At 38.3% G+C, this 27,598-nt stretch overlaps 1 protein-coding gene across 3 annotated transcripts; it reads left to right on the top strand.

The window, feature by feature from the left end:
• Positions 1–27,598, top strand: LOC145989313 (sodium-coupled monocarboxylate transporter 2-like). Of its 3 annotated transcripts, XM_083124649.1 has the most exons (15): positions 1–27; positions 6,547–6,769; positions 12,124–12,283; positions 14,210–14,275; positions 15,168–15,219; positions 16,508–16,575; positions 20,974–21,125; positions 21,645–21,785; positions 22,578–22,686; positions 23,216–23,325; positions 23,448–23,631; positions 24,064–24,150; positions 24,784–24,950; positions 26,549–26,762; positions 27,448–27,598. In XM_083124649.1, the coding sequence occupies exons 2-15, from the start codon at positions 6,585–6,587 to the stop codon at positions 27,547–27,549; spliced, it is 1,797 nt and encodes a 598-aa protein (XP_082980775.1). In that variant the 5' UTR covers positions 1–27; positions 6,547–6,584; the 3' UTR covers positions 27,550–27,598. The 3 variants fall into 3 exon arrangements, with proteins under 3 accessions (XP_082980775.1, XP_082980781.1, XP_082980789.1); XM_083124655.1 differs by lacking the exon at positions 26,549–26,762; XM_083124663.1 differs by lacking the exon at positions 26,549–26,762 and having other exon boundaries at positions 27,452–27,520.

The raw sequence follows: 27,598 nt of genomic DNA, 5'->3' as shown, positions 1-27,598 counted from the left end.
CACACTCCACACGCCAGCGGTTTAAAGGTAAGTAAAGGTTTTCCTTCATCAAGCCAGTTCTCTATGTCAGTTCACTTAACTCTTCTTTAACTCCGTTCCCTACAGTGTGCAGTGGGGTATTCAACACGTTACCACGTTCATCGCCTGTAAACCAATCTTTTAAATACTCATTATTTATAATGGAAATTATTAAAACAAGATTCTAAACCAGAATGTGAGTAGATTATTTAAATAGAATAGAATTGTCTTTACTTAAGCAGGCGTGTTTCGGCCTCGCGAGCCGTTCTTACAACCAACCCTTAAAGAACTTTAAGACTGGGTTACGTACGCCACTGATCGTACTCCATCGCACCCTTCTGACGATCTGGTTTCCTCTCCGATTGCAAGCGGGTGGGCAAGGGAGCCGAAGCGAGTGGTTATTTAAAAAGCACACGGCCTGCGGCAATAGTTTCACCGCTGGAAACGGCGTTGGAAGGAGAAAACTGCTTCTTCCTTCCTGCTTTCTTTGCTGCGTTCGGCAGAAGCAGTGTAGCTACATGAAGGGAAATTTGAAGTCCAATGAGATTCGTGAAATTGTGTGTGATTTGTTCATGAAATTCATACGTCTAAGTCTCAAAACGCCAATTTCCACAGCCACAACTGAAAGATGTTTTTAATGCTATGAAAGGACTAAAGACATTTGTTTTTATTCAACAAGCAGTGACGTGCACTGAGGAGTAGCTAGTCTAGCAGAGATAGATCAATCAATCTCTAATTATTTTCAAATCACAATATTTATTGTTTTGTTGAAGCCACAGTTCATATGCAACACTTTTATTTTTTCACGCGCTTCTCGCCCCTCGGTTCGTTCAGCGGCCTAGCTCGCTCTTTCTCCGCCTCACAGTTCCAGGTAGAAACGGGGTTTCGAAGGGAAAGGGAAGATTTCTGCCTCTACCTCCCTTGCCCCCTCGCCCCCGCTCCAATGGTTGAAAGCCCGTGCTTTCAGGTCCTCCAGTCTATCTCCTATAGGACAGATAGGGGATTGGATTCCTTTCGCTTCCTTTGTAAATTCTCTAAAGAACTAAGGGTAAGGGGAAATTTTTCTGCAGTACTTCTGTTCTCTGTATTTACACTACTTTTTACACGTTGTACAATATGTATGTATAATATGGGATGTACTTTTATTATTTATGCAATTGGAACGTCTTATGTGTAGACAAAAATGTTAGGCTATGCTTTTTTTAAAAATATGGAATATATAATGATTAATTAACAAATATTTGCTCACGCTCTCTCTTGTTCTCGTTTTAGTAGTGTTTTATTTAAATATACTAATCTCTTGGCCTCCAATAAAAAAATGGATAAGCTAAACAATCATAAATACGGATGTACTTATTTGGGCAAGTGAACGCGTTCTAATTCTTGTTGTTGGTTTAGTTTATTTTACTTCGCTTTTCTGCCACATTTGGTTATCGCGAAAATGAGGATGAGTGATGATATGATGAAAGTGATGAACGGACCTCACAAAGAACAATTCAGGCCGGAATTCGTGACGAGCGTGAATTCTTGTTCTTATGTGTTGTACTCTGCCTGCAGTGAATAATGAAAAAATTAGAAATGAAAAATGTATCCCAGTTTTCAAAAAGCCAAATGAATATCATTGAAAAAAGTAGAAAAAAGGTTTGTTTAAAGGTGTGTTTTGTTACCCATCGCTTTTTCTAGCTGTATAGATTTAATCGGAATAAGTAGCTAAGAGCTTGGAAAGCCGTAGGGGACAATCATGAACAGAGAATTCTAGGCTCCTGATTTCACAGTGCCCTGCAGATGCACTGGGAAGAAATTATTTGTATTTTCTTCTCTCTTCCATCGCTTTACCTAATTTCTGCCATGACGATGAACGTTGCTTAAATTAAACTGGTGAAGATTGGTTTCAAAGAAACACTCATGCAAAGGCCAGGGCTTGAGCCCGGATCCTTCAGTAACGAGATCGTGAGATGGGGAAATTAGGGAAATCAAGCAATGCAAATGGTATTTCAAAAATTCAATTGAAAATTACTACTCAGGAAAAATGCAGTTTGCTTTACCGATACCCACGTATCCGAATGGTTAGCGCCTTCCTCACATGTTTGTTGTCGGCCGGCCTCTGTGGGAGGGTGCAAGTGGTCCCGGATCTGTACCCGGTGGAGGTATATAGTGGTTCGGATCCCACATTAAACTATAGGTCTAGTCCCGATTAGCCTTTCTGTGTATAAAATGGACTTTAAAACTTCAAATCAACCAACCTTGGGGGGGGGGGGGGGCTGGTTACCACAACGCGCTACAACACCAGGAGTTCCGGGTTCGAACCCTCACCTGGACGTGGGTGTGTGTCTTTGTGTTTGTCCCTTCATTAATTTTGTCGTATCATCTTCGCGATTAACCAAATGTGTCAAAAAAGCGAATCAAATCAAATCATTCATTGATTGATTGTTTGATTTGGTTTATTTTACTTCGCTTTCCGCCATTTTTGGCTAATCGCGAAGACGATACGATAGAATTGATGAAGGGACATACAAAGATCACCCATTGCCAAGCCGAGATTCAAATCCGGCATCTCTCGCTCAGTAGTCAAATCAAATCGTTTTTGATTTTCGAAACTGGGTGGAAGTTAAGTGTATAATTTTTTGTACTCATTCCTAACTTTGCAATTCTTCCTGTAATTGACGTTCTTCTTTTTGGAATACTGGGCCCTAAAGTAGGGTGACCAGATATTTGTTGACCAAAAAGAGTATAGTCTATAGGTTGAAGGTGCGCATGCATTGTGGTCTTTCACGGGGTCCGCAAAAATCCCGCGCTATTTCTTGACAGTCTAATTATATTGGAAATTATGCAAAATTAAAACTTCCTTTTTATTTTACACTAATTTTGCACAAAAAACTATATTTTGTGACTTCATAATATCTTATAATATTCTGATGCAATTCTTGAATATTCTAAAGCAAATTTCTTGGTATGTTGATGCATATAATTGGAGGAGAATATTTACACACCAATATTGATCAATATTTTGAACAAATTTTAATTCTTGCAATTTTCAAGTATCGGTATCGGTATCGGTGGGAATCGGTAAGAGTATCGGCATAGGTATCGGTTCAAAGTGGTATCAGATCAGCCCTAATCATTATCATTAAATTCCAATGAATTTGAAATATGTTTTGCTTGTTGATGAAACATGAAAATGACACTTGAAATTGTTCATAGGAAATTCTTGAGTCAAGGAGTAAATACTTCAGTTTGTTGACATCTTGACGTTTTCCGTTCTGTGGATTTTAACTCATTTTTACGCGTAAAATAATGAATGAAATTAAATAGCAAGGAAAAGAGTATATTTGGGGATTTTTGCAAATTGAAAAGAATATAGAGTATATGAACCTCTAAAAGAGTATAATACTCTTAAAGAGAGTATGTCTGGTCAGCCTACCTAAAGGGGGGATTATGACCTGTTGGGCACGCCACTCATTGCTACCCCGAATGTCGACGTCACCGCACGTCACTGTCAACAAGTACTCGGTGACGACGTCAGAAGAGGCGGGGGGGGAGGGAGGCAAGGGGACGGACGATCTCCAGGTCGACTCTTCCTCAGTAAGCAAGGACAACTCGGTAAATAATCGCTCCTTTATGCGAAATTTACATTTTTTGTGTGGTATTTGTGACTTTCTCTGCCTTCAAATTCATTTTTTTCTGACACCGCTCCCCTTTAGATATCTGGAAATACATAATATAATTCGAATAGTGAAATTGGAGCGTGAAAACATGGACGAGGGGTGCCATGAAAGACAACAGATTAATGGTCTCTAATATATGATGCTTCGTGAGAAATTTCTTAACCCCCACATTCCCCCCCCCCCTACTTTGAGGACCCGGCTCCCCTGAGATAAATACTTCGGGCGGCCTTGCAGAAAACACTGAAAACTTGAATTTCGTCGGTTTCGTCTATCGTGTTTCCGTAATTGTGAATGGTATCTGGATATGATGTAATTGACGTCCACCTGCTTCCTCAGCTACCCCTTTCACGTATTCATTCTACGGGGAACCCCATTTCCTGTGGGGAGTCCCTTCCGCATTAGGTCCCACAGATCTCCCATAGTGCGTTTCTGGTAGAGCGCATAAGATTCCTTTATGATTCCTTTAGAACCGCCTTTCTAACTGCCATAGTACTCGTCCTACAGAGGTGTGAACTGTACTTGCCCACACTTTCGGTGGTGTCTAGCTCCGACACTGAGCATCTCTCGGAAAAGTGGAAGAGCAACGTTCGTCTGGGTTTGACGCGATGTATCTCTGGTTTCATTTATGACCATCACTTATGATACACCCTGTATATATACACAGGGTGATTATAAAGTCTGTACATTTTAGAGATATCGTGACAAAATACATTTTCTTTTGCATGTTATGTGAGGCAATGCCAACTGTAGAAGAATGAGCAGCCGTTGTTTGTGCTCGTCTGCGTGGAATGACGTATGAACAGGTGCGGACGGACTTCGCCCGGAAAATCAGAAAACCAGGTCCCACCAGACTGGCAATCAAGAACCTGGTCAACAAGCGAAAGCGAACTGGTAGTGTTGTGGATGAAGAACGTCTTGGTAGTCCATCAATTACACCACAAATTGTGCAAAGTGTACAGGACGCGATCACACGTAGCCTCACCGCATCGATCAGGAGACTCAGTAGGCTATCCATAATCCCATCAGCTATCAACTGTGGCTTATGGCACATCATCGTTCGGGATCACCTAAACGAAGTTTCCCCGGTAGTTGGATTTGTCGTGCCTTGCAACGGTTTTGGGTCCCCCCTCGCCCGACCTGACCCCTTAGACTTTTTCATCTGGGGATTTCCCAGGTCTAAGGTGTACGTGGTGAAGATCCACGGCATTGCCCAATCGAAACAACGCATTACGGCCACAGTTGCTCATACGATCACACCAGCTATGTTGGAGAAGGTGTTTTGGGTGTGGTGGATCGCTGGAATATGTGCCTAGAGTTGAGGGGTGGTCACATTATACTGATTTTGTGTCATACTGTGATATACTCCATGTTTCAGAACATATGGTATTTTGTGCTATAAAACCCTTTCATGCAGAAATGTATAGTGACTTTATAATCACCCTGTGTGTTATATATATATATATATATATATATATATATATAGTAGGCAAATCCTCAGACGATAAGATGAAGGTTACCACTTGATAACAAGGGAAGTGCTAATTCGTTTTTCGAGGGCACATGACCGCATTTCCGCTACGTTCTATTTTCGACTTCATTTGTATGACATCTGTTATGTTCCTCACACATTTTTCAGTACAGAAGAAAATTGCTCCTACACTGATTAATTTTGCCTTTAATTAGTGCAACACTAGGCTTGAAACCTGACGTAAAATTAACATTTCCTTTGAATTTTGTGGTCGTCTTGTTTTTCTCTCTTATCTGGACATGAAATTCGAAATAGTACCTTGAAAGAAAACTCTAATCAGCTCTCAATTAGCTCCCATTACAATGCTATATGCAAACATGGACGTCCGCAGGATTTTTCCCTTCCCGACATCCATGTGGTATTGCCGTACATTACGGACAAACTCTCGCAGCATGAAGAGGCAAGAGTTTACCCAGATTTTTCCATAAAGGGGAGGGGGAGATAAGTGCAAATTTAGAGCGATAATAATAAATTGGGCTTTTGTGAAAAAAATTGGGGGGTGTTGAAATTTGAGGGGTTTGAAGAAATGACTGTGAAGATTGATTGCTTGATTTGGTGCTTTAAGTCCACTTTATGCACAGTAAGACTAATCGGAACTGGACCTACAGTTTAAAGTGGGATCCGAACCACTTGTGCCTCCGCCGGGTATCGAACCCGGGACCCCTTGATTACAAGGCGACGACGCTACCACTGCGTCATCGGGAGGCCCTATGACTGTGATGATAACAGAACATAAAATGAACAAGTTTTTTTTTTACAACGTTTTGTCCGTTGATTCCTTTTTTTGATGCTGGGACCCTTCAAGAAACATTCCCACCCCCCTATCCTGTTGCCAATGGAATTATTTCTTTCGGTGGTCCCCAAGCAAGGATATTTTGTCCAATAAGAAATGGTGTCAGAATTGGAAGATAAACAAATGTAGTCACCGGCAATAAAATTGGGATACCTGGATCCTGAAATCCTCGCTTCCCTGCAAGGCGTTATGTGTGTTGCCTACCTCTACGGCGGTGGCAGAACTTGTCATTGAAAAATTGCTATTAAAATCTACTCATCACCGTGGAGTTAGGAAACACACATTAAGCATGGCAGAGTAGCGAGTTTTTTTCAGAATCTAAGTATCCCATTTTAATCACCGGTGTCTGTACGTATAGGGAACTTGCTGTTATGTTTTTGATTTTACACGCGTTATCATCTTGCAGTGATAACTTTTTTTGTTATATTTTCCGCAATGTGGTGAGTTAAAAATAACAGCCAATCTAGTGTTGCCAACGCCTATAGACAGAGGAAAGAATGATAATTCTCTTACTAACTTTATATATCACTTTTTCTTTCCAGAATCTTTTGTTGGTTGCAGATGAATCAGTGACGTCACGATGACTACAGAGGAAATCTACTTTGATTGGCCTGATTACCTTGTCATGGCGCTGGTGCTTGTTCTCAGTACCTGCATAGGAATATTCTACGGGTTCTACCGACGGTCGAACACGACAGTCGCCGAGTATTTATTTGGAAGTAGGAAGATGCAGACTTTCCCTACGGCCATGTCTCTTCTTGCAACGTAAGAATTTTTCTATTACTAATTTTTCACCTCTAGCTATAAAATGCTGGAGCTAGGAGTAGACTCTTTTCCGAATGTTAACTATTGTTGTCAGAGCCATGCCATGTGCACAGAAATTTCATAAGGGAATATACGAAAGGTGAACTTATTGTTCGACCGTAGTAACGTGCTTAGCTCGAGTGGACGAACCCAAACGCGAGAGGGGCCTCCCCGATGGCGCAGTGGTAGCGTCGTCGCCTTGTAATCAAGGGTCCCGGGTTCGATACCTGGTGGAGGCACAAGTGGTTCGGATCCCACTTTAAACTGTAGGTCCAGTCCCGATTAGCCTTACTGTGCATAAAGTGGACTTAAAACAACATATCAATCAATCAATCAACCAAACGCGAGAGGGGTGGGGGGTGGGGGGGGAGTAGGAAGAAACATGCACTAAACGGAAACAGTGCTGTGGGTTCCAGTTTAGTATTTCGTGTGAATGCATTCGGTTCTTTAATATCGCTCGCTTTTTTACTACAGTGACGTTACATTTGAAACTCAATGTAAAGTCAGCAGAAACGATTTTCACGAAACCTACTTCTCCGTGTCCGTTCCACTTGCACCCGCCACCCTATTTTGCCATTCGACTTGTGAACTTAGCGCATGCGCACTTACGCCGACGTTCGCGACTAACGCAGCCGTACTGCAAGGAAGATTTCACCGAAGCGACACGCGACAGGCGACAAGCTTCGAGCGACACGTCGCTTGGAAGAGAATCCTCAGTAATCATTTGAACATTTCGAACTGAAGAGACACGACAAGCTGCACGTGTCGCTTGTCGCTTCCGTGCCGTTTGGACTGGGAAGTTTTCTCAATACCGGGCATCTGTTTGTTGTTCGCGTATGCGCATTGAAGGCTTTACTCCAACGAGCTATATTTAAACTCTAGAAGAGAGCCAAACCGGAGGTCTTAGAACATGTTCGTACCTGTAATTTGTTGATATAATAAAGTATCGATATGTACGTTCAATCTTTTAAGATTTGAACACAACGTTCTTTTGGCCGTATTAAGTTTGTTGGTGCAGTTATTGGCCTTCAACATCATGTAAAGAGGCCGTGTTTTGGCCGTTTAGGACATTACTTTTGTTGTTTGAAACAGCCAGCGCATGGAGGCACGTTAGTTCAAAATAGATCAGTCAACGTGGTAAAGTACTGTAGTGATGGGCCACGACCCGGTACTGGGTCCTCGTATCAACTATACTGAGCTGCGAAAGGTTCTGCTGAAAGTGACAAATAACATAATCCCAATTTCATATTTGAGTTGTGCGTTTTCCTTTCCTAACTCCATTTTATGCACAAATAGACTAATCAGGACTGGACCTACAGTTTAAAGTGATATCCGCACTACTATGTGCCTCCACCGGGTATCAAACCCGCGATCACTTAATTACAAGGAGACGAGGATACCTCTTCATCATCCATACTTTTATATTTGTCATCAAGCCTACACGTAATCGAACTATTATTACTCTTTACGTTTTTTCCGGGTGACTGACTAATAAACTGATTAGTGCAATTATATCGGTATCATCATGCGAACTGAGCAAAGAGACAAGTGTCGCTTGTCGCGTGTCGCTTGCAGCTTGTCGCTTGGGTATGAAATCTCCCTAAGAGCTCTTGCACACTTACCGATATTTTGTCGGAGTCGGTATCGGCGACAACACCGACACGAATTTTGCACACGCACCGATAAAATAGGATACGTTGATGTGGGCGCAAAAATTTGTAGACACAGTCTGAGAGCGGAGATGGCTCCTGCCTGGAATAAAAGGTTTTATCTTTTGTGTTTCTTCGAGCGTTTGAACACGCACCAATAAAAATAAAATCCGAAACCGAAATCTACAGCGCCAGAAAAAAAACGGGAGTTAATGGCATAGCTGCACACGTGGTCCGGCAGGATACATTTTCCGGAACGCGAACGACAGGTCGGTATGCAGCCGGAGGTTCCCTCGACAAATCGGCAGTTAGACTGGACCGGCGATCCCTCGCTATGAAAAAGGCACACATAAATTTCAGCTGTGTCAAGGAAGAAGTGTTGTTAAAATGTCCCCTTCCTTTGGGACAAAGCCAAAGAAAAACGTCGCATGGAAAAATGAAAAGGCTGGAATTGAGATCTTGCTTTATTGGAACCTGCCTTTCACCAAATGGAGAGAAAAGAACAAGTTGTACGGTATAAGATATCTTGTTGCGATTATTTCAATGATATCGTATTCTGATATGCACCCAGTAATGTATTTTATTTCTATCGCGGTTGTATTTACGTCGAAGATGCAATGAACAAAAAAATAAAACCTTTTATTCCAGGCAGGAGCCAATTCCGCTCCCAGACTTCGTCTACAACTTCTTGCGCTCCCAACAATAACTAGAACTCCAATTTTTGCGTGCGCAAAATTCGTGCCGGTGTCAGTGTCGTCGCCGTTAACGACTCCGACAAAATATCGGTACGTGTGCAAGCTCTCTTAACGTGTCCTCTGGCGCGCTATGCATTGAAAGCACATTGGAGATGTGGAGATACGGTAGAACCTCATATATTCTTGATCAGCATCACGCTGCGGCGCCGTAATTCCGTTTCCAGGTACATTTTACTGAGAAAGTCTAGGAACGTATTAAGCAATGTTTTAAATCGAAATTCAACCTTTAAAGCCACATTCCAAACGTGCAAAACCATACTTGAAGCGAACACTTTTCAAGAATTATCTCGCAATTCAGTATTGAAGCTTTGAACCGAAAGCGGAAATATTTCGAAATGCACTTCCACTGCAGCGCCAAATACGATCAGTAGATAAAACTAAGAACATATTGTTTCCCTCGCATTATGAACACTTGTTTTTCGCCATATAAATCACATAGCATTTTTAAAAGTTCATATATTTACATTTTCACACATTAGTTGAACTACAACCAACATCTGGCTGACTTTCGACTTCCGTGATTTCACATAAGTGAACAACAAATGCACGAATCTAGTAAACAAGTCAGCAATCTTGCGTGCTATATGTTGCGGGCTCGATTGTTCGTTTGATTGGCGCTTTCGAACTGTATTAGAGGACGTCACTCCTAACAAGGCCATACTTCAAGCCTGCTTTTTGGACCTTTCGGACACAGACTATGTGTTATTACGGGACTGAAAACTTAGTGGAAATATTTTATTCAAAAGCAAGAAGTCAATGTGAATTTATTAATTAAAATCATTATTTACTATTGTGTTCTTTCATGTCTTCGAATATGAACAGCCACGTAGCTAGATATTTTGGTGCCCCAGGCAGTATTGTGGTTTGACCTCATAAATCAAAATGGATTTATGATCGACATCTTTTCATGGAATAATAATAATAATAATAATAATAATAATAATAATAATAATAATAATAATAATAATAATCCATTGCTCGATAGCCCTAGAAAGGGCCTGGGTCTGTTCCATGACTGCCAGTCTCCCTCCCACAATCCTACCTGGAGGTGTGGAGATCTTCAACCGGTAATGGGATTATGTGGGGTCAGCACGCCAAACCCCCTGCCGTTGTAGGAGATTACAGAAACCTGGCTACGCTACTCACTAGTAGCTCCCCAATTTCCTCACGATGGTGGGTTGCCACTGGCCCTATACACAGGCCGAGAACCCAGAGACTGAACCCAGACGAACTCGAACCCAGTCGGAGCCCAAAGCGCAGCGCCTTAGATCGCACGGCCACGGAAGCCATGCTTTTCATAGCATGGTCGAGTTGAAGGGTGACATCTATTTTGTGGTGAGCCCCCAAAGAACAGGGTTCACTTCATTACTTGGAAATGGAAACAAGAATCGAGTAGCACCTTCTCCTCTTACCTCTAAAAAAAAAGGTAAAATGGTAAAGTGCTCCCCTGTGCTTTGCACCACGCCATGAAGGCGTATAGGGGGTGTGAAGTTAGGCCCCACACTATCATGATCTCGGCCGAAGCTGTAGGTGATGTGATCAGCACCATGCCCCTGGCCGCCTTTATCCCCCAAAGTTTCCTCCAGGTACCCACTTTATACGACGCTGGGTGGGCGCCGGAGCCACTTGAACAGGTAGAAAAAATCCTGGTTCTCCCCCACCGGGGATCGAACCCGGACCTCTCGCATGGTAGTCAGACACCCTAACGACTTTTTTTATTTTTTTTTTAATAAGGAATTCGGTGGTGTCTCCTGTCATTCACACTTTTTCTCAACATTCGTACATATCATATCAGTTTTGCGCTTTATTCTCGGTTTTCTCATTTTACGGACAACAAAAAAACATCCAAGTCCTAGTTGGGATTCGAACCCGGAACCCCTGGCTTCATAGCGCACTATGCTAACCACTCTGCCACGGAGGCCGATAACGACTGAGCTACCGCGGCTCATCTCCTCTTACCTCTGCCAGTCGTAAATTTCTCCGTCGCTTCAGCCCCCCTAGCCTAGCTCTCGCTAAGGGTCTGAACATGCATACAGAAAGTGCAGTAATCACTCTGGTTACCTCTGTCCGTTTTAGGTTCGAGTTCTGGCGCAGGCATAGGTATTCCTTTGTGAGTGTGTCTTCATCAGTTTCATCTAATCATTAATCCTCATCGTCGCGAGTAATCCAAAGAGACAGAAACACGATGCAAATTATGAAAATTCAAACCAAAACCTCTCAAAAATACAAAAAAGTGCAATGTAAATTGCTTGGGTAATGGAATGTTAAATGCAATGACCAATTATTCACTTATCTCAAATCCATCAAATATTCCATGTTGCTACATCAAAAATATTCAGGAAACCTTTGATATCTTTCATAATTTTATAAGCACCAAATGCAGGAATATTGACAAGTATCTTCTATAATTTTATAAGCACTAAATGCAAGGATATTAACAAAAGAGAAAAGAAAATACTACTTGATATCACCTGCTCCAGATCTTTGTTTGGTACTCAGCCAAATGCCAGACATTTTTGCAGTCGAAGGACAAGTTTTAGACGTCAAAGGGGGAATCGCCATTCACTCTTTCCTTAATGAAGGATTTAGTTTTATTGTTGGGTGTCTCAGAGTGGATGTTCACCTTTTCTGACAATTCATTGTCCACTTATTTTTAGTTTCAAACATCCAGATGTGGGGGAAATTCCTCTCTTAATTATGAATTATTCCACATAATGCAACAATGAACCTGGTATAAGGAATTTCTTTTTATTTGTTAGGAAATCTTGGCTAAGCTGAGAAATATTCCCACATCAATCCCTAGTAAAAGTCCTGTCCCATTCAGTATGAACCAATGAGCAGTGATCTGGTACAATGAACAGTGTTTACTGGTAATTCTCCTATTTAACATCCTTATATTTTTCATTTTCAGATTTACATCTGGAACAACGATGATTGCTTACCCAACAGAAGTATACAGATATGGGACCTATCAGTGGCTTTCTGTGTTGATATACCCATTGCAGACTCTCATAATCTACAAAGTATATTTGCCTGTCCTCTACAAACTGAAGAATGTGTCCCTATATCAAGTAAGCTCTTTATGTGTGTGTACTACACATAAGCATATTTGTATTGGTGAGGAAACATCATCACACCGAGAAAATAATTTCAATTGATCAAAATGCTTAGATTTAAATCAAATAATGTTACATACAATGTCTCATGAACTTAACTTGTGTGGCTCACAAGAAAAATACACCTTCAAGTTAACCTGTCTGTTACTTTCTTGTTGTCTAAAAACTCAAGCAGAATTTGTTATCTCCATAAAATTATAGAACTGATGACTTTAAATTGAATGCACAATTATGCTTGCCTGTGCTATAGGAAATGGCATGCCAGTTTCATCTAGTGGATTGTTGTATCATTGTATTTTTGTTAGTGTGTGTCTCTTTCATGTCACTTTTGACCATGCAACAATGAGAATGAATTATGATTAGATGATTTGACACTCATGCCCAGGCTGGGACCAGTGCTGGAAGAGGAAATTCCTAGCTGGGAGGATGCTTGTTCGAGTTTGAGAATATGAAGGATGATGCTTGTATAGATAGGAAAGAAAGAGAAGAGGTGAAGATGGAGAGAAAAGAGGGGAAAAGCTATAGAAAAAGACAGAAGCAGTGAAAGAATTAAGAACACAAATAGAAGGGAAGACAGGAAGAAAGAGGGATAGTTACAAAGGAAAAAGGCGAGGATGGACAGCAGAGAGGGAAATAAAAAGATGCAGAGAGATAAGAGAAAATGCAAGGGAGCGAACATGAAAAATATAATATCTGTAAGCACTACATTCCAAACCCTTAATCTGTTAAAATATATTCATTTCAATTAAAGCTTTGATTGATTGATTAATTGATTTGTTGTTTTAAGTCCACTTTATGCACAGTAAGGCTAATCGGGACTGGACCTACACTTTAAAGTGGGATCCGAACTACTATGTGCCTCCACTGGGAGTTGAACCCGGGACCCCTTGATTACAAGGCAACGATGCTACCACTGCGCCATCGGGGAGGCCCATTAAAGCTTTGATTATTTGCTTTATTTTACTTCACTTTTTGTGCCACTTTTGGCTAATTTGGGAAGATGGGGATGAGTGATGACATGATGAAATTGATGAATGGACACTCACAAACATCCACGCCCAGGCCAGGATTCGAACCAGGGACCCCTGTCATCGTAGCATGATGTGCTAACCACTCCACCACAGGGATTGGCACAAGACATGGACATCGAAAATATTTATATATTCATTTCCTTGCATTCTGTATAATTATAATTAGCTACATGTAGTACAGACCAGGGGACCTGACAATCTAATTTTGCTCCAAGCTCCCAGAATTCTTTCGGTGAAAGTGACCCTTCTCCAGTTTATACCATTTTAAAGTATCTTTTCATGCTTAACTCTGAAGGATGTAATTACTTGTCAAGGATTGTTTTAAATAATATGATTGTTGTTTATGTTAAGTTAGGCTAAAACTGTAGTGCAATTAGTAGAAATTAGTATCAGCTACAGTTATGTTAGTTAAAAGTAGTTTTACAAAAAATCTAATTACATTTTTCATTAGTAAAATCTAGATTTCATTAGGCTTTTGCTAAAACTAGTTTCACATACAGGCATTAGCAAAAGTTAGTTTCCACTACCTACAATTAGTTTTAACTGATTTAACATTCTAAGGGTAATAAGTAAATAATGCATGGATTATGACAGTTGAATTTGATGCCTTTATCTCCCTTAGCATACTAATACAGTACACAACTAGTCATGATTCATAATGGATGAATATTCTTGAATAGAAGGAGGAGAATGAATAACTAGATTTATTTATTTTTAAGAATTAATTACTAATGAATGCTATTATATAGCTTAACCATGCATGCTCTTGTCTCATTATGATTGCTTGAGGAACTTTCTAAACTATGATAGATGTGATACAAAGCTTCTCACATGAAACTTTCTCTTTCAGTATTTGGAAAATAGGTTCCATGTCATGGTTCGCACAGTTGGAACAATTATGTTCATGTTCTATATGGTAAGTATTTTTTGGGGTTTTTATGTGTGATTAGAACACATTTACTTTATTTTACCTGTTCTGTAAACATATTAGAATATTTATCTAAGATGAGGTTGCAAAATGAAAATCTCTCATTTAAATATTTGACTGATGTAACTACAATGATGCTAGAAAAAATAATATTACGATGGTGTGATTCAAATGTTTGATCGCATGCACAGTGGAAATGCACCCTCTAGATCACAAGCATTGGGCTACCAAAGTCACATGTTGTTCTATCTCACAACCTCACTACATGTTCAAAGGACAGACTTATGGTATCCACTCTGTCAGTAGGTGGAATGCTGTTGAACAGGGCCGTGTCAAAGTGAACCAGAGCAGCTGTTTCTTATTCTTAGATATATTTCTATCACTTTAAAAAGAAAATCATATTGTGTGATGGAAGTTGATTATTGACATTCTTCAAGTCGTGGAAATGTCTGCTGCTCATTTGCAATATCATAATATAATGAGAACTTTCATATTGCAGTTTTTCACTTTCCCTCAGGTACCCATTTATTAGTGGCTGAGTGAACCCCAGGGATGCTAGATAATGTCGGAAAATTCCAACTTTTGGTCACCTTCCGCAGAAATGAAAAAATATATACATATACTTTTTTCACTGCAACCACCAATTTTCCGAACCACGAACAGCCACTGGTTGAATATATCTTTCTCTTGTGATCTTGCCAAAAAAAAGAATCTGGGTTTTAATCCTGCCAGGCATGTTGTACAAGTGATCATTTCATTTAATTTGATTTAACCACATTATTGTGATTAACCTAAAGAGGCAGAAAATGACAGAAAAAGAATATTTTTAACAAATACAAAAATTATTTGTCTAAAATAATATATATTTTTCTTCTTTCAGATGACTTTTTTACCTCTACCCTTACTTGCCTGTTCACTAACTCTAAGTCAAGGTAATTTTTTGAATGTATTACTTTATTTTATATCCACTTCATGTTCAAATAGGCTAAATGGGACCAATTCTACAGTTTAAAGTTGAATGCTGAACTACTGTACAAGTGTGCAAAGTATGTCCACCTGGAATCAAACTCAGAACATATTGATTAAAGGTGGCATCATTAGCTGCAATACTGTTAGAGAGACCTGAAAAAATTAGGTGATACATTTATTTGGGTAATAATTTTTGATTGAAATATTGTTAATTATTTGAAACAATAATATTAATTTAAATCATTAAGAGCTTGAAATAAGTTTAATGTAAATATCAATCTTGTCTGGTTGGAATCCTATTTCATGTGCTTTAAGATTATACAAACTGTGTAAAAGTCTCAAAAGTCTTTCATCTTCGGTGTGATTGAAACTCATCTGTGCTGTACTTTCCTATGCCATAGGAATAACCCTGAACACATGTTTGTTTATATCCATTCTGTTGCTATCATTGGTGTCTTTTGTATGCATTTCTGTGTATTCTTATGATCCAGCAATTTGTTTTCTGTTAGCCATACTTTTATAGTGGTATCTATCTATACATGTATCTTACGCATGTAGCCTTGCAAATATGACAAATGTACATACAGACTTTTATATGCACATCAGAAGCAAGGCAAGGGCGGTGTATCCTTACTAATAATTCATAAATTATTCTGTTTGTACAAGTATTTAGCTCTTCTTTATCTGCAAGTACCTATAAAATCAAATCTTCTACAGTACTTTACAGTCTTTTTCCCAATTTGTAAGCAATTTTACCTTGGTAATCAAGTTTCTGTATTATGAGAACTGATTCAAATATTTGTATTTACTTTGAAAATCAACCATCACTCATGAGATTTTTCAACATACTATTTCTCACATGTTTCAAAAATTCACAGATATATTGTTGTACTCCTTGTTTCCTCCTTAAATATAAAGTCACATTTTCACAGAAAAAACTTTACCCTGATTGAACTTTCATTTCATGCCAGGTTTATATTAAATATTATTACTATCATAGTTGAAATATATTTGAATAATGTAAAACATGTCACCTTACTCAATAATTCAAAGCTTGTGATTCTTTGGCTTACTTCATATAATCATGATGTCTACGACATACTACATCAGACATCATTTTATTTATATACAAAGAAATATAATAATGCATGTGTTAATAAGGGTGTATTATTTATACATCTAGCTCTATATTTGTATAAAATTGAATGTAAATAATAATGTTCAGTTGATGTAAATTATTCATTTTTTTAGTTACTGGCTTTGGGGTAAACATTGTAGCAGCAGTTATGAATGCAATTTGCATCTTCTATACAATGGAAGTAAGTATATAAAGATTAATTTATAAATTATGTTTGTATTATCACTGCAATATAATAACCAGTGTTATAGGTTTTCAAAGCCTCCTATTAAGTTTTTTTTTATAAAACAATGGTTTCCACAATAGAGCATTACCAATGTATTTGTTATGACTATATATGTATTTGTTTCCATCATTGTTTCAACATGCTTCGCTTTGTGCTATTTCGTGAAAGTATCTACTAGCAAATTTGCATTAAAAACTTCTGAGAGTGCTAGAGGTAATCTATTGGTTGTCCAGCGAAAAGAATAGACTGTTGGGTATATGAGAACAGCGTTGCCGCTTGCCGCAGGGGTGAGTAACAGACCTGCTGGCAGTGAAAGTACAAGACCAAACAAACGTGCGTGGCGCTTGAATCGCGGGTACGCACAAATTGAAGAAATAAGTTCACGGTGAGCTATTATTAAAAACAAGAAACAAATTCACAAAATTACATAAACTGAAAGAATAATTCTTAATGAACTTACTTTTCTCTCACATGTCACTCCAGGGGGTTAATTCCTTCCATTGCAGAATCATCACCAGAATCATTTTCTTCTGTCAGATCATCACTCTCGCTGGAATCTTCACCCAAGTGGATTATTATCTGATCAACGTCATCCTGCAATTCATCTTCATCCCACATTTCCTTCTCTATGTCCATGACATGTTTTACGTAATTTTGCCAGTTTTCAACTGTTACTGTCTTAAATGATTCAGTGATTAAATTTTCAATGTCTTTAGTTTTGAATGTAGTGTTGTTACACCGCACATAATGCTTAACCTGTGACCACACAAGTTCAATCGGGTTCAGTTCGCAATGATATGGGGGCAAACAAAGCACCGTTTTGCCATCTCATCGATCATATACTTATCGTACTTAACTTTATGAATATTTGTAAGTTCCAGAAGATCTCTCTGTAACATGTCGTCATCATAACGAATGCCATGAGATTTCAACCATTCTCTTAAATCATTCTTCTTGCACGAGGTTGTCGGCATTGGCTCTTGCTTGCGGCTACGATAAGAGGCATTGTCAACAACAATAACAGATCCCGGAGGGAGATTGCTGAGCAACTGTTCCCGAAAATACATCTCATACGTTTCTCCATCCATTTCATCATGGGCATCTGCTGTATTCTTTTTGCACTGAAACACAAGTTGGGAGTTTTGCAGAAAACCGTGTTCGTTAACCGCATGCACTAAAGCGTATCACGCTCCGCGAGATGTTGGATTTTTTAAACCAGTGGAAAGACCTGCCAATAACGCTTGTTTTGCAGTTATAATTGTCTTGTCTTTCCATTCATAACTGACTGAGGTTCCGGTGTTCACCCAGGATTCGTCAGTGTAAACAATATTTATATTTTCATGCCTAAACTTCCTAATCTCTCTTAAATATTTATGGCGAAGAGAAATTAAATCTCCTCTTTCCATTAACATGGATTTTTGCCCATTTTCTCATACAAAAAGCCAAGTTCTTTGAGAAAGACATGAAACGTTGATCATTTAAAATTCGGTAATGTGGAGTCAGAATTAACAGCAGCAAGAACAGAATTAAGTGTTAGGGGTTTGTTTTTAAAAAACAATTCGTGAACTTTACGTCGCACAGCACTTCTGACAAAATCAATATATTCTACATTTCTACTTGTAATTTGCGATCTTTTCCTGGGTCGTTTCTTACCTGGTGTTTCAAGAGGACCTTGAGAAACCTCGCCCCGAATTTTATACACAGTAGCCCGAGAAACTCCAGTTGCTTTCGCCGTCTCTCTGGCTAACCAACTTACACTGCGATCCGGATTTTTCTGTTTTAAATAAACAAAAATATTCATTACTATTTGCCTTTCTTTACTTTTGAGAACCTCACCACGCCTTCTCTTCTTTACACTACTTTCGCTCATATTTCAGTATTAAAACCATCTTTTTACAGCACAACACAACACACAACCCAACGCACAGATCCGCCACAGTCACCCTCTCCTTCCGAGAAATTTTGTCTACCGCAGTACTGGCTGAGGGGGTGGGGTGCAAAGCAATCGACAACGCTGGGCTCGCCATTTCCCTCCGTGCATGTGCCCCTGCACAAACAAAATTAAGAACGCGCGCTGCTGGAAGGAACTTTTGCTGGTCTGAAAGCTTTACCAGCTCCAGAATAGCATTTTGCATTCGAAAGAAAACACTGTTCGTGTAAAAATTCATGGGTAGCCCCACGGTAGTGAAAACAATATTTAAAAAGAGGGAGGATGTAGGGAAAGTAAAAGCCCATTTGAAGCAACAGTCTATTCTTTTCGCTGGACAATCTATACAATGCATATTACACACTGTACACATGTATAGAACAGAGGTATTCACATACACCCCTAACCTCCCTCAAAAGTTTTTTCAACACCCACTAAATATTTCACAAAGACCAAATTTATGATCATTTTGCCTCTAAATTTATCCTTACACCCAGCGGCGGCTCAAGGTGTAGAGCCAGCGTGCCATGGCACTACCCTCAGAAGAAATGCATACCTCGCCCAAGTATTGTTAAATGAATACATTGATAGTTTACAGACAAGGAGATTCGAATCTTTCAATTGGTCAAGCTGAGTGACAACCACCCCAACCTCCTCACTACATCGCCAGCTGTTTCATTCGTACCCTTGTGAGGCAACAGTCCGTGCTGCCCAAGAGCTGACCTAACCAAGTTGACACGTGCAGAGGGTTGAAGAAGTCTCAGCAAGGAACATTTCCACCATAAGCTAAGAACAAAGTGGCAGGGGGCAGTGTTAGCCCATAAGACACAACAACTGTGCCCGTTTTCGCCTGGCACGGCGAGGGAACTTTTCCAGTGCTGACACAGTTGCCATCTTCAAAGATAAGTCGCTAAATACAACTGATTTGAAGACCCATTGAGGAAGTAATTTCTGCCTACTTTTGGAGAAATGAACCTAGTATTTTTCCAAAGTTAAACAGACATTTTGATAATAGATAGATGCACCTAGAGGGCCATCCAGACTTTTTTAAAAATATAAAAGTAGAAAATCATATGATGATGCGAGTTTCCTTTGGCATTTCAACAATTTATTTTTACAACAAAGATGTTTTCGACATCCAGTTGGAATATGTGTGCATGGGGGAGGAGAAGGTGAGAGGATTTGTTTTACCCTTCCTCTTGTAATTGTTGTATTTTTAGGGAAGTGTCCTGTAGTATATAAAGATAAGTTAGTGAGTGAAGATGAACCGGATTAGTGAGTTATTACTTAAACATACATTGTTTTCCACATTACCAAACAAGGATAAACATCTTGGCCAGTGGCGCAATCTCAAGGAGAGGGTGGGGGGTGGGCATTGTGGAGGTTTTTTTTTCGATTTGTTGATCACGTTGGCACTACCTATCATAGTTGGCGCCAGCTGCCACTGCTTACACCCCCCACCCTTAAAGATGAACATACTCCCTGAGATGGAAAATTCTGGATAAATCCCTAGGTATGAACAATGAAAGAGAAGCATGATGTATAGTGGATATAAAGTTCTTAAAGTGAGGGAGCTCCCAAACACCAATTTTTTAGCACACTTGCCTCCTGTGTGAGCAGTTTCAGGTTCAAATCATCATCATCATGAGAACAACTGGAGAGTTGTTTGAAGAATTCAGAAGTGGACTCTAGTAGAAAGTCTCAAAAAAATTGGTACTCAACATTTTGACTCAATGAAAAGCCACTTCGCACACCTTGACTCTAAAGAGCTGTTACAGAGATTTCAGAAAGTGGAAGTTGTGAGTTGAGGTTGTTTGTGCATATGAAGAAAATGAGGCAGAGAATCGTACTGTGATGGCATCCAGTGTGCAAGAGGTGGGGGAAAAAACCAAAGGGAGGACTACAGAGTCACTGGATGGATCAGGTAGTTGAGCATGAGAAGAGGGCAGGGCTTGAACACAAAGGAGTGAATTGGTGGAAGATTAGAAGGTGGAGAGGTTTGAGCTCTATACTAATCCAGCCAGAGACTGAAAAACAATTAACGAAAATGGTGCCAGCTCTTGTGAATATCTTTGTCAAGTGTTTCGAAGTGTTAGGCAAATACATAATTAGCCATTACATGTACAAGAGCCCCTGCATAACTGAATGGTTAGCTCCCTCAACTTTGGTGTGAAGGGTCCCAGGTTCGATTTCAAGTAGAAACTCTAAAAAAAATCAATTTAGACCTAGCATCGTGATGGCATTTGGGAAGCTATTAGAAGTGGCAGGCTCCAGTGCAGAAAGTCACATAACAACAGCAATGGGACTTTGCTACTATACCATGACTTGACAGACTTTAGTTATCATTAACTTGTTGTACTTCTTGTACCATGGAGTCTATTTACAAGTACAATATTATGCATAGTTTCCATTTACTCTATTTAAAGGGTGGATACAAAGCTGTAGTATGGACTGATACTCTTCAAGTGATAGTGATCCTAGCTTCTTTACTGGTGATTGTAGTCAAAGGAACTTATGATGTTGGAGGAATGGAAACCGTTTTCACCAAAAGCTATAATAGTGGACGCCTTTCATACAGGTTGGTTCTGTATGAAAATAAATAAGGGATCAAATCAAGCCAGTTGATAATGATGATAGAAATATTTCTAGGTGACTTTATTCTGATCAAACATTGACAACATGGCCTTTTGTCTCTTTCTCTCTCTCTCTCTCTCTCTCTCTCTCTCTCTCACTCTCTGTTTGTGCATCAGTATGGGATTTAAAACTTTTGCTTTGGGTGATTCTGGGAAATCAGCTTTATTTTTTGTAGCAGATGAAAGCACATTAGTACTACTACTACCTACTGGAGGAAGGTGGGGGAATTGTAACCCTATATTTATTTTGTCAATTTAATTTAAAAACTCTGTTTTCAACAGTTGTTAGTGTTTTTATTAGATAGACCTTCTTATTCATCTGATTACTCAACTGGTTTAAAACTTCTAAAGTTTTGCCTTACAATTACAGCTCTTTCAAAATATTTAATATGAATATGCGTAATATTTTGTTATGAATTCCATATTGTAATTATCAAATTTATAATAATTTATGGCCGTTTCAGCTTGGATCCTAGTGTTGTTCTTAGAGACACCATTTGGGCCCACATCTTTGGGTTGTTCTTCTTCAGATTGCATGGGGATGGCTTAACTCAGACCCAGTTCCAACGATACCTTTCGTTACCATCAAAGAAGGTAGTCAGAAGGTAAGATACATGTCTGATGTCGTTGTGAATGGTTAAGAATAAGATATAAGATTACAAAAAGGCTAAGAATCAACTTGAGAAATATGATCAGTTCTTTTATTCATTCTGTAAGTCTTACGATTTGCAGGACTTATAAACTAAGACAAATACGCATTAAAGAAGAGAAACGTCATGTGGATGATATCTCTAATAAGCCAATTTTCAGTAGCTTTGAAAGGAAACCAGTACCTGATTGTTTCATTTTCCCAACCAAGTTATTAGTATGACTACATATTTTACACATTTGGGTACCTAGGTAATGTTTGTAATTTATGTCATGCAACTGGGGTGTAAGGGGCTCTGGTATCTGGACTTACGGCCAGTATAATCTTTGTAGGACTGTGTGTGTGTGTGTGTTGTCCTGCGTTGTATCCTTGTTTGTGCTGAGTGCCCCTTTACAGCCTCATCTTTTAACTGAAGTCAGAATATTTTTGTCTCTGACATTACAGTTGTGTTCTTAGTTATATTTTAGTTAAGGTGAGGGGCTGGACCCCGTATCATGTGACGGGTAGACTTGAACATAGTTTATATTTCTCACAATATTATTTCTCCTGAAATAATCCATTTAAAATGCAGTTTGCAACACAAGATGTTACATTGAATCAATGTTTTTACTCAACTAAAATTGAATCAAAATTAACAATTTTAAAATTATTCCCATTTATGTAATATTCAGAAACTGAACATATCCCTGTTAATTAACCAAGATATTTAGCACACAATCTAATAAAAACTTACTTTAATATTTTTTAGAGCAATGCTGTTTTACGTGGTGTCTTTTATTCTTCTGACGACACTAATTACTTATTTTGGACTTCTTATATATGCCAAGTACAGCAACTGTGATCCATTGTTGTCAAATGTAAGTTAGCTTATTCATATCTTACTGTTTATTTTGTTGTTAGTTATTAAAGAGGTCTTACTGCTCTAGCTTACATCTCAGTAATTCAGAAACTTTTCAACCTTGTCCAATTCTAATCAATCCGTTACAGAATTTAGCTTTTGGAGGAAAGTAATATTTTGAAATTTAATAGTACTGGTGTATTGTACATGTGTATATAATAACAGTAGAGGTGGAATGCTCAAAACATTGTCCGGCAAGAAAGCAACATGTGCAGGCTTTCCTTTTAAACTGTGTCTTAACAACTAACAAAAACTTCAAAATTTTTATTGTTGACAATGGTCAATATTGTTATTTTGCTTCTCACAAAATGGACCAGGCTAAAGCCTGCTCAGTATGGGCTATTCCTCTGTTTACAAGTGATACTATAAATGAAACTATACAAGTCTATAAACATACATTGTCATTTTTCTGCTACTTTTAAAATGCAGAAATGCATTTTAAATGCTATTGGATATATCACAAATGGCCTTCATTTCTAATTTTGCAGAGAATCGCTTCTCCAGATAGATTAGTACCATTGTTTGTTCTGGAAACAATAGGTTACATACAAGGGCTCCCTGGACTGTTTGTAGCTGGAGTTGTCAGTGCAAGTTTAAGGTAAGAACTAAGAACCTAGCATAAATATTTTATTGACTCATACCAAAGAAAAAAATATATTTAATTTGAAATTTGTTTTACATAGATAGAAGTCATGTAAATTTACAAATGTATTTTTTTAGCACTTTGTCTACTGGCATGAATGGACTTGCTACTGTAGCTGTTGAGGACCTAATGAAGCGATTATGTGGCCTGAAACTGTCCGAGAAAAATTCTGTAAGACTTCTAAAAGGACTCGTTGTGGTCTTTGGACTGATAACATATGGACTTATGTTCCTGTTTACAAAAGTTGATGGCATCTTACCGGTAAAGTACTACAACTCAACTCAATAGTGCCCTAATACATAAAATTATATATATATATATATATATATAAAATCACTTAGACTGTTTTATTATAGTTCCGCTACATATTATTATGATACAAAATATTTCAATTGCATCAACAAATCTTCATGAATCCACTACCATTAAGAATGCTCAGTCAAGTACTAAGCTGATCAAGTTTCCTCTTTGACTAAGATCTTGAACTTGTCTAAGATCTTCGAGTGTTCAATAAATTTTCAATTCTCTCTTGTGATAGATTGCAGAAACATTAAAATATAGAAGACAAGGAGACAATTTATATCTTTTGAAGTAATTTAATATTACAATATTAATTATATTTATTAGATCAGATATCCATTTACATTATTAGTTGTATGGAAATTATGAAAGTTAATTAGTATTTATTTATAGATTGGTCATACAATGGCTACTTCAGTGGCTGGCCCAATGGTAGGGATGTTTACGCTTGGAATGCTTTTTCCATGCACAAATTTTAAGGTAGGTAGGACACTCTTTGTACTGTATTAATTGATAGCTCATTAAAATAATAGTGGATGCTTTCTTTTCTGCATATAGAAATGAGATGCACATCTATGTATTCTCTGTTCCTATTGTTGCGCTTAGTACATGGATCTGAGAGTTATGCATGAACAATTGTGCTTTATTATTATAGTTTTTTTTCATATTGAACTTGGAGATGAGATTTAATAATTTTACACTTTGATGAACCCACATATGGTATAAATGAGTAATTTCTCTTTATTGTATACTTGTTTCCCCATCCAACAGAAATAAAATTTTTGATATACTATTTATGAGGTGAACTTGTACACTGTCAAGTTATTTACAGAATAACAACTTAGAATTGTGGCAAAATGATTAGTGTTGCCTTTAAAATTTTTAAAAACATTTTCGCTGTTTATATTTGAAGATTCTATTTTTAAGAGAGTTCATTTTTTAGTGTTATCTTAGAACCTGCCCTCCAACTATTTTTACATTACCTACTTACACACAAAAACAGATTTACCGATTTCTTGAGCATATTTGATCCTGATTTTTGAAATGTTAATGCATGCCTTAGGCTATATGAATTTCTTCCAAACTCATTCTTGGTATTTCCAATTTTTCTAGGGTGCATTATTTGGAGTGAGTACTGCTATAGCCTTACTTGCATGGATTGGAGTAGGAAGGCAAATTGCAAGGGCATCTGGTCAACTGAAATTTCCCTCTTTACCCCTTTCCATGGATAATTGCGGCAATGTGACAGTATCAACCAACCAACCAACTCCAAGTCATGGGTATGTAGACAAAGCATGCACCTCATTAGTCTTCACTAATGAATGCCACAGCTTAATTTCAAAATATTACCTCATCACAGTTGTTGTAGTGACATTGCCATGCTGTGATAAGATGACTCAGCCTACATAATTTATGAGTCCTTACAATTAGTCAGTGTAGTATTTGAAAATTTTGCAGTGGAGGGGGGGGGGGAGTTCCAACAACTTAATTTCAATAATCAGTATATTTTATAAATTATTTACACAGCATCCCCCCAAGAACCAAGAATTTGCAGCCAGAGAAGGGGATGAAGTTTCCTCTCATCTCCCTACCATCCTCCCATTTAGTTTACATTTCACAAATGTAACAAACCATATGTCACTAGTTAAATATTGAATAATGTGAACTCACATTCTACATGTGATATAATTACAATAAAAGTGACTTCCCCTTTGCAAAATATTGTTTCCTCTTTCATCCAAAGAGTTCTTGGTTAAGTCATCACATACATTTCATCAACCAATCAAGGAGACTGGCTGATAGTGAAACATAACTATATTTTATAGCATCATGACTTATTTAATGTGATGAATATATCAATTTGTATTTGTTTCTTTTTGTTAGTTTTCGTTACTTTTCTGCCACTCTGCTAATAGTGACTATACTGAATGTGTTGAATAGTTAAAATTGATGAAGGGACTCTCACAAAGAACACCTATATGCTCAGGCTGGGACTCAAGCCAGGGAACTTCAGTTGCAAATTCAACAACGTTAAATATTACGTATATGCTTTCGCTGTGTAGAGTTTTCCCTTTCATCATGAAATCAAACACTTTGCACTGAAACAGGAACGAGCTTTTGACAGTGTAACAATTTTTCCAACGAATGAATATGACTCAATGAAAACAGCTAACTGCAACATTTCCCGCCCGCGTTGATTGACTACAGCACCATAAGGACAATTTATTTTAACCAAGCTGCTGCACTAAGCAAAGGGAATACAAGACATTGTTTAAAACACGCGTTTTGCTCTCAGTTGCCCCCTCCTTTCTCCCCTTCTTTCTTGCTCGGAACAACAGTGTGGGCGAAGATACCATAGAAATGTCCCTTTTCCACAAAAGAAAAAAAATATATCCCTCGATTTACAATGATGTGTGTGTTGTCTCCACTCCGCCACACGATCGCGAATGGAATGGGATTGCAACACTGCGTGAACACAGCACTGGTGGTGCTCGTAAAGCCCATAATACTGCAAGATACAGACGCCAATCATTCTCTTTCCTTGTGTGCTGCAAACAGCAGCATCTGTGCAAAACGAATGAACTTCAGTCTGCAGGCGCTCGTAACACGAAGATATGGTCACCGATTGGGCGTGGGAATGTTTGATGTTTTGTTTGAAGGAGATAGTATTCATGAATAAGTATAATAAAAAATTAATTGCATTACAGATTTATTTGGGTGTGCATGTGCGAATAGGCAGAAGCCGCTACTGAACTGGGCCACTGAGCTGGCTGAATCTATCATAACATTTGCTGTGTTTATTGGTGTTTATGTCATATAATACTTGTATTTGCCAAATATTTACATTCTTAAACAACGAGGAAACTTTATGTTCCAGAGAACAGGCATTTATTTTGTACCAAATATCTCACAACTGGTATTCTCTGATTGGCTTCTTAATGACAGTTGTGTTCGGTGTGCTCATGAGCCTCCTGACAAAGAATGAAGACAAAGACATTGTTGATCCAACTCTTCTGAGCCCAGTCACATGGAAAGTGATTTCTTGGACAAGGGATAACCCGTACCTTGTCAAGAGGAAGAATTCAATCAAGGTAACACTGAGTGATCAATAAATGATATGAATACCACCAGATTTTCACGAAAGCCTTGATTCATTATTTGTATGCAATTTGTAACATAGGCTTCAATTGTGAACCCATATTAACCAGTCTGGTACAATTGCCTTCAATATGCAAATTAAAGCAAATGAACTGCTTGGAAAGTTTGGAAGTGAAACTCTGCTAGATAACTGTCGTTAGAATATAAAGAGTGATTTATTTACTCAACCTCAGCAACAAGGAATGTCCCTTCATTTTTGCAAAGGCTTAATTTATATATATTTTGGTCATACATTTTTTTAAAAACTATTTTCAAAGACCTAACTTGTGTTGATTTAAACTACTTTACATCTCCCTCAGAGTAAAAATTATGAATAAACTCTTCAGTTTAAGTATTTGTAAAATTCATGTAATTGTAACTTAATGAAGAGTTACTGTAATTATTTTTATTTCCGACATTAAAAAGTATTTTCTGTTAATATACTTTGAAAATAGTAGCATTCATTAAATCTACCATAAATGCAATTTATGATTGCAACGGTGAAGGGAAGGAAAGAGTTAGAGTGGTGGGGTAGGGTGTTTGTTAATAGTTTTTGAAACAACTACCCTGTACTGTGCTTGAAATGACTGCAAAAATGTTTTGAAGTATGAATGAAATTCACGTTAACTTTTCTTCTAGAAAGCTGACAAGAAGGAAGAAACCAGGGGAAAATTTCAAACATTCACAGAAGCTGAAGCATACAATGGAGCAATGAATGCAAAATCTTCAGAGCAAAATTGAATATCTGGAAAACTGTAACTTATTAAGCAACGGACATTTAAAATAAGAA

The sequence above is a fragment of the Lepisma saccharinum genome, chromosome 1, assembly GCF_977018435.1.
Source record: "Lepisma saccharinum chromosome 1, izLepSacc3.1, whole genome shotgun sequence".
Lineage (NCBI taxonomy): Eukaryota > Metazoa > Arthropoda > Insecta > Zygentoma > Lepismatidae > Lepisma > Lepisma saccharinum.
This window is presented reverse-complemented; position numbering and strand designations above follow the sequence as displayed.

Excerpts from the sequence above, each read along its gene's own strand:
- LOC145989313 (XM_083124649.1), top strand. The coding sequence starts at position 6,585 with ATGACTACAGAGGAAATCTACTTTGATTGGCCTGATTACCTTGTCATG. Across the intron at positions 15,220-16,507 it reads TTCACTAACTCTAAGTCAAG|TTACTGGCTTTGGGGTAAAC; the intron begins GTAATTTTTTGA and ends TCATTTTTTTAG. Across the intron at positions 26,763-27,447 it reads AGAGGAAGAATTCAATCAAG|AAAGCTGACAAGAAGGAAGA; the intron begins GTAACACTGAGT and ends CTTTTCTTCTAG.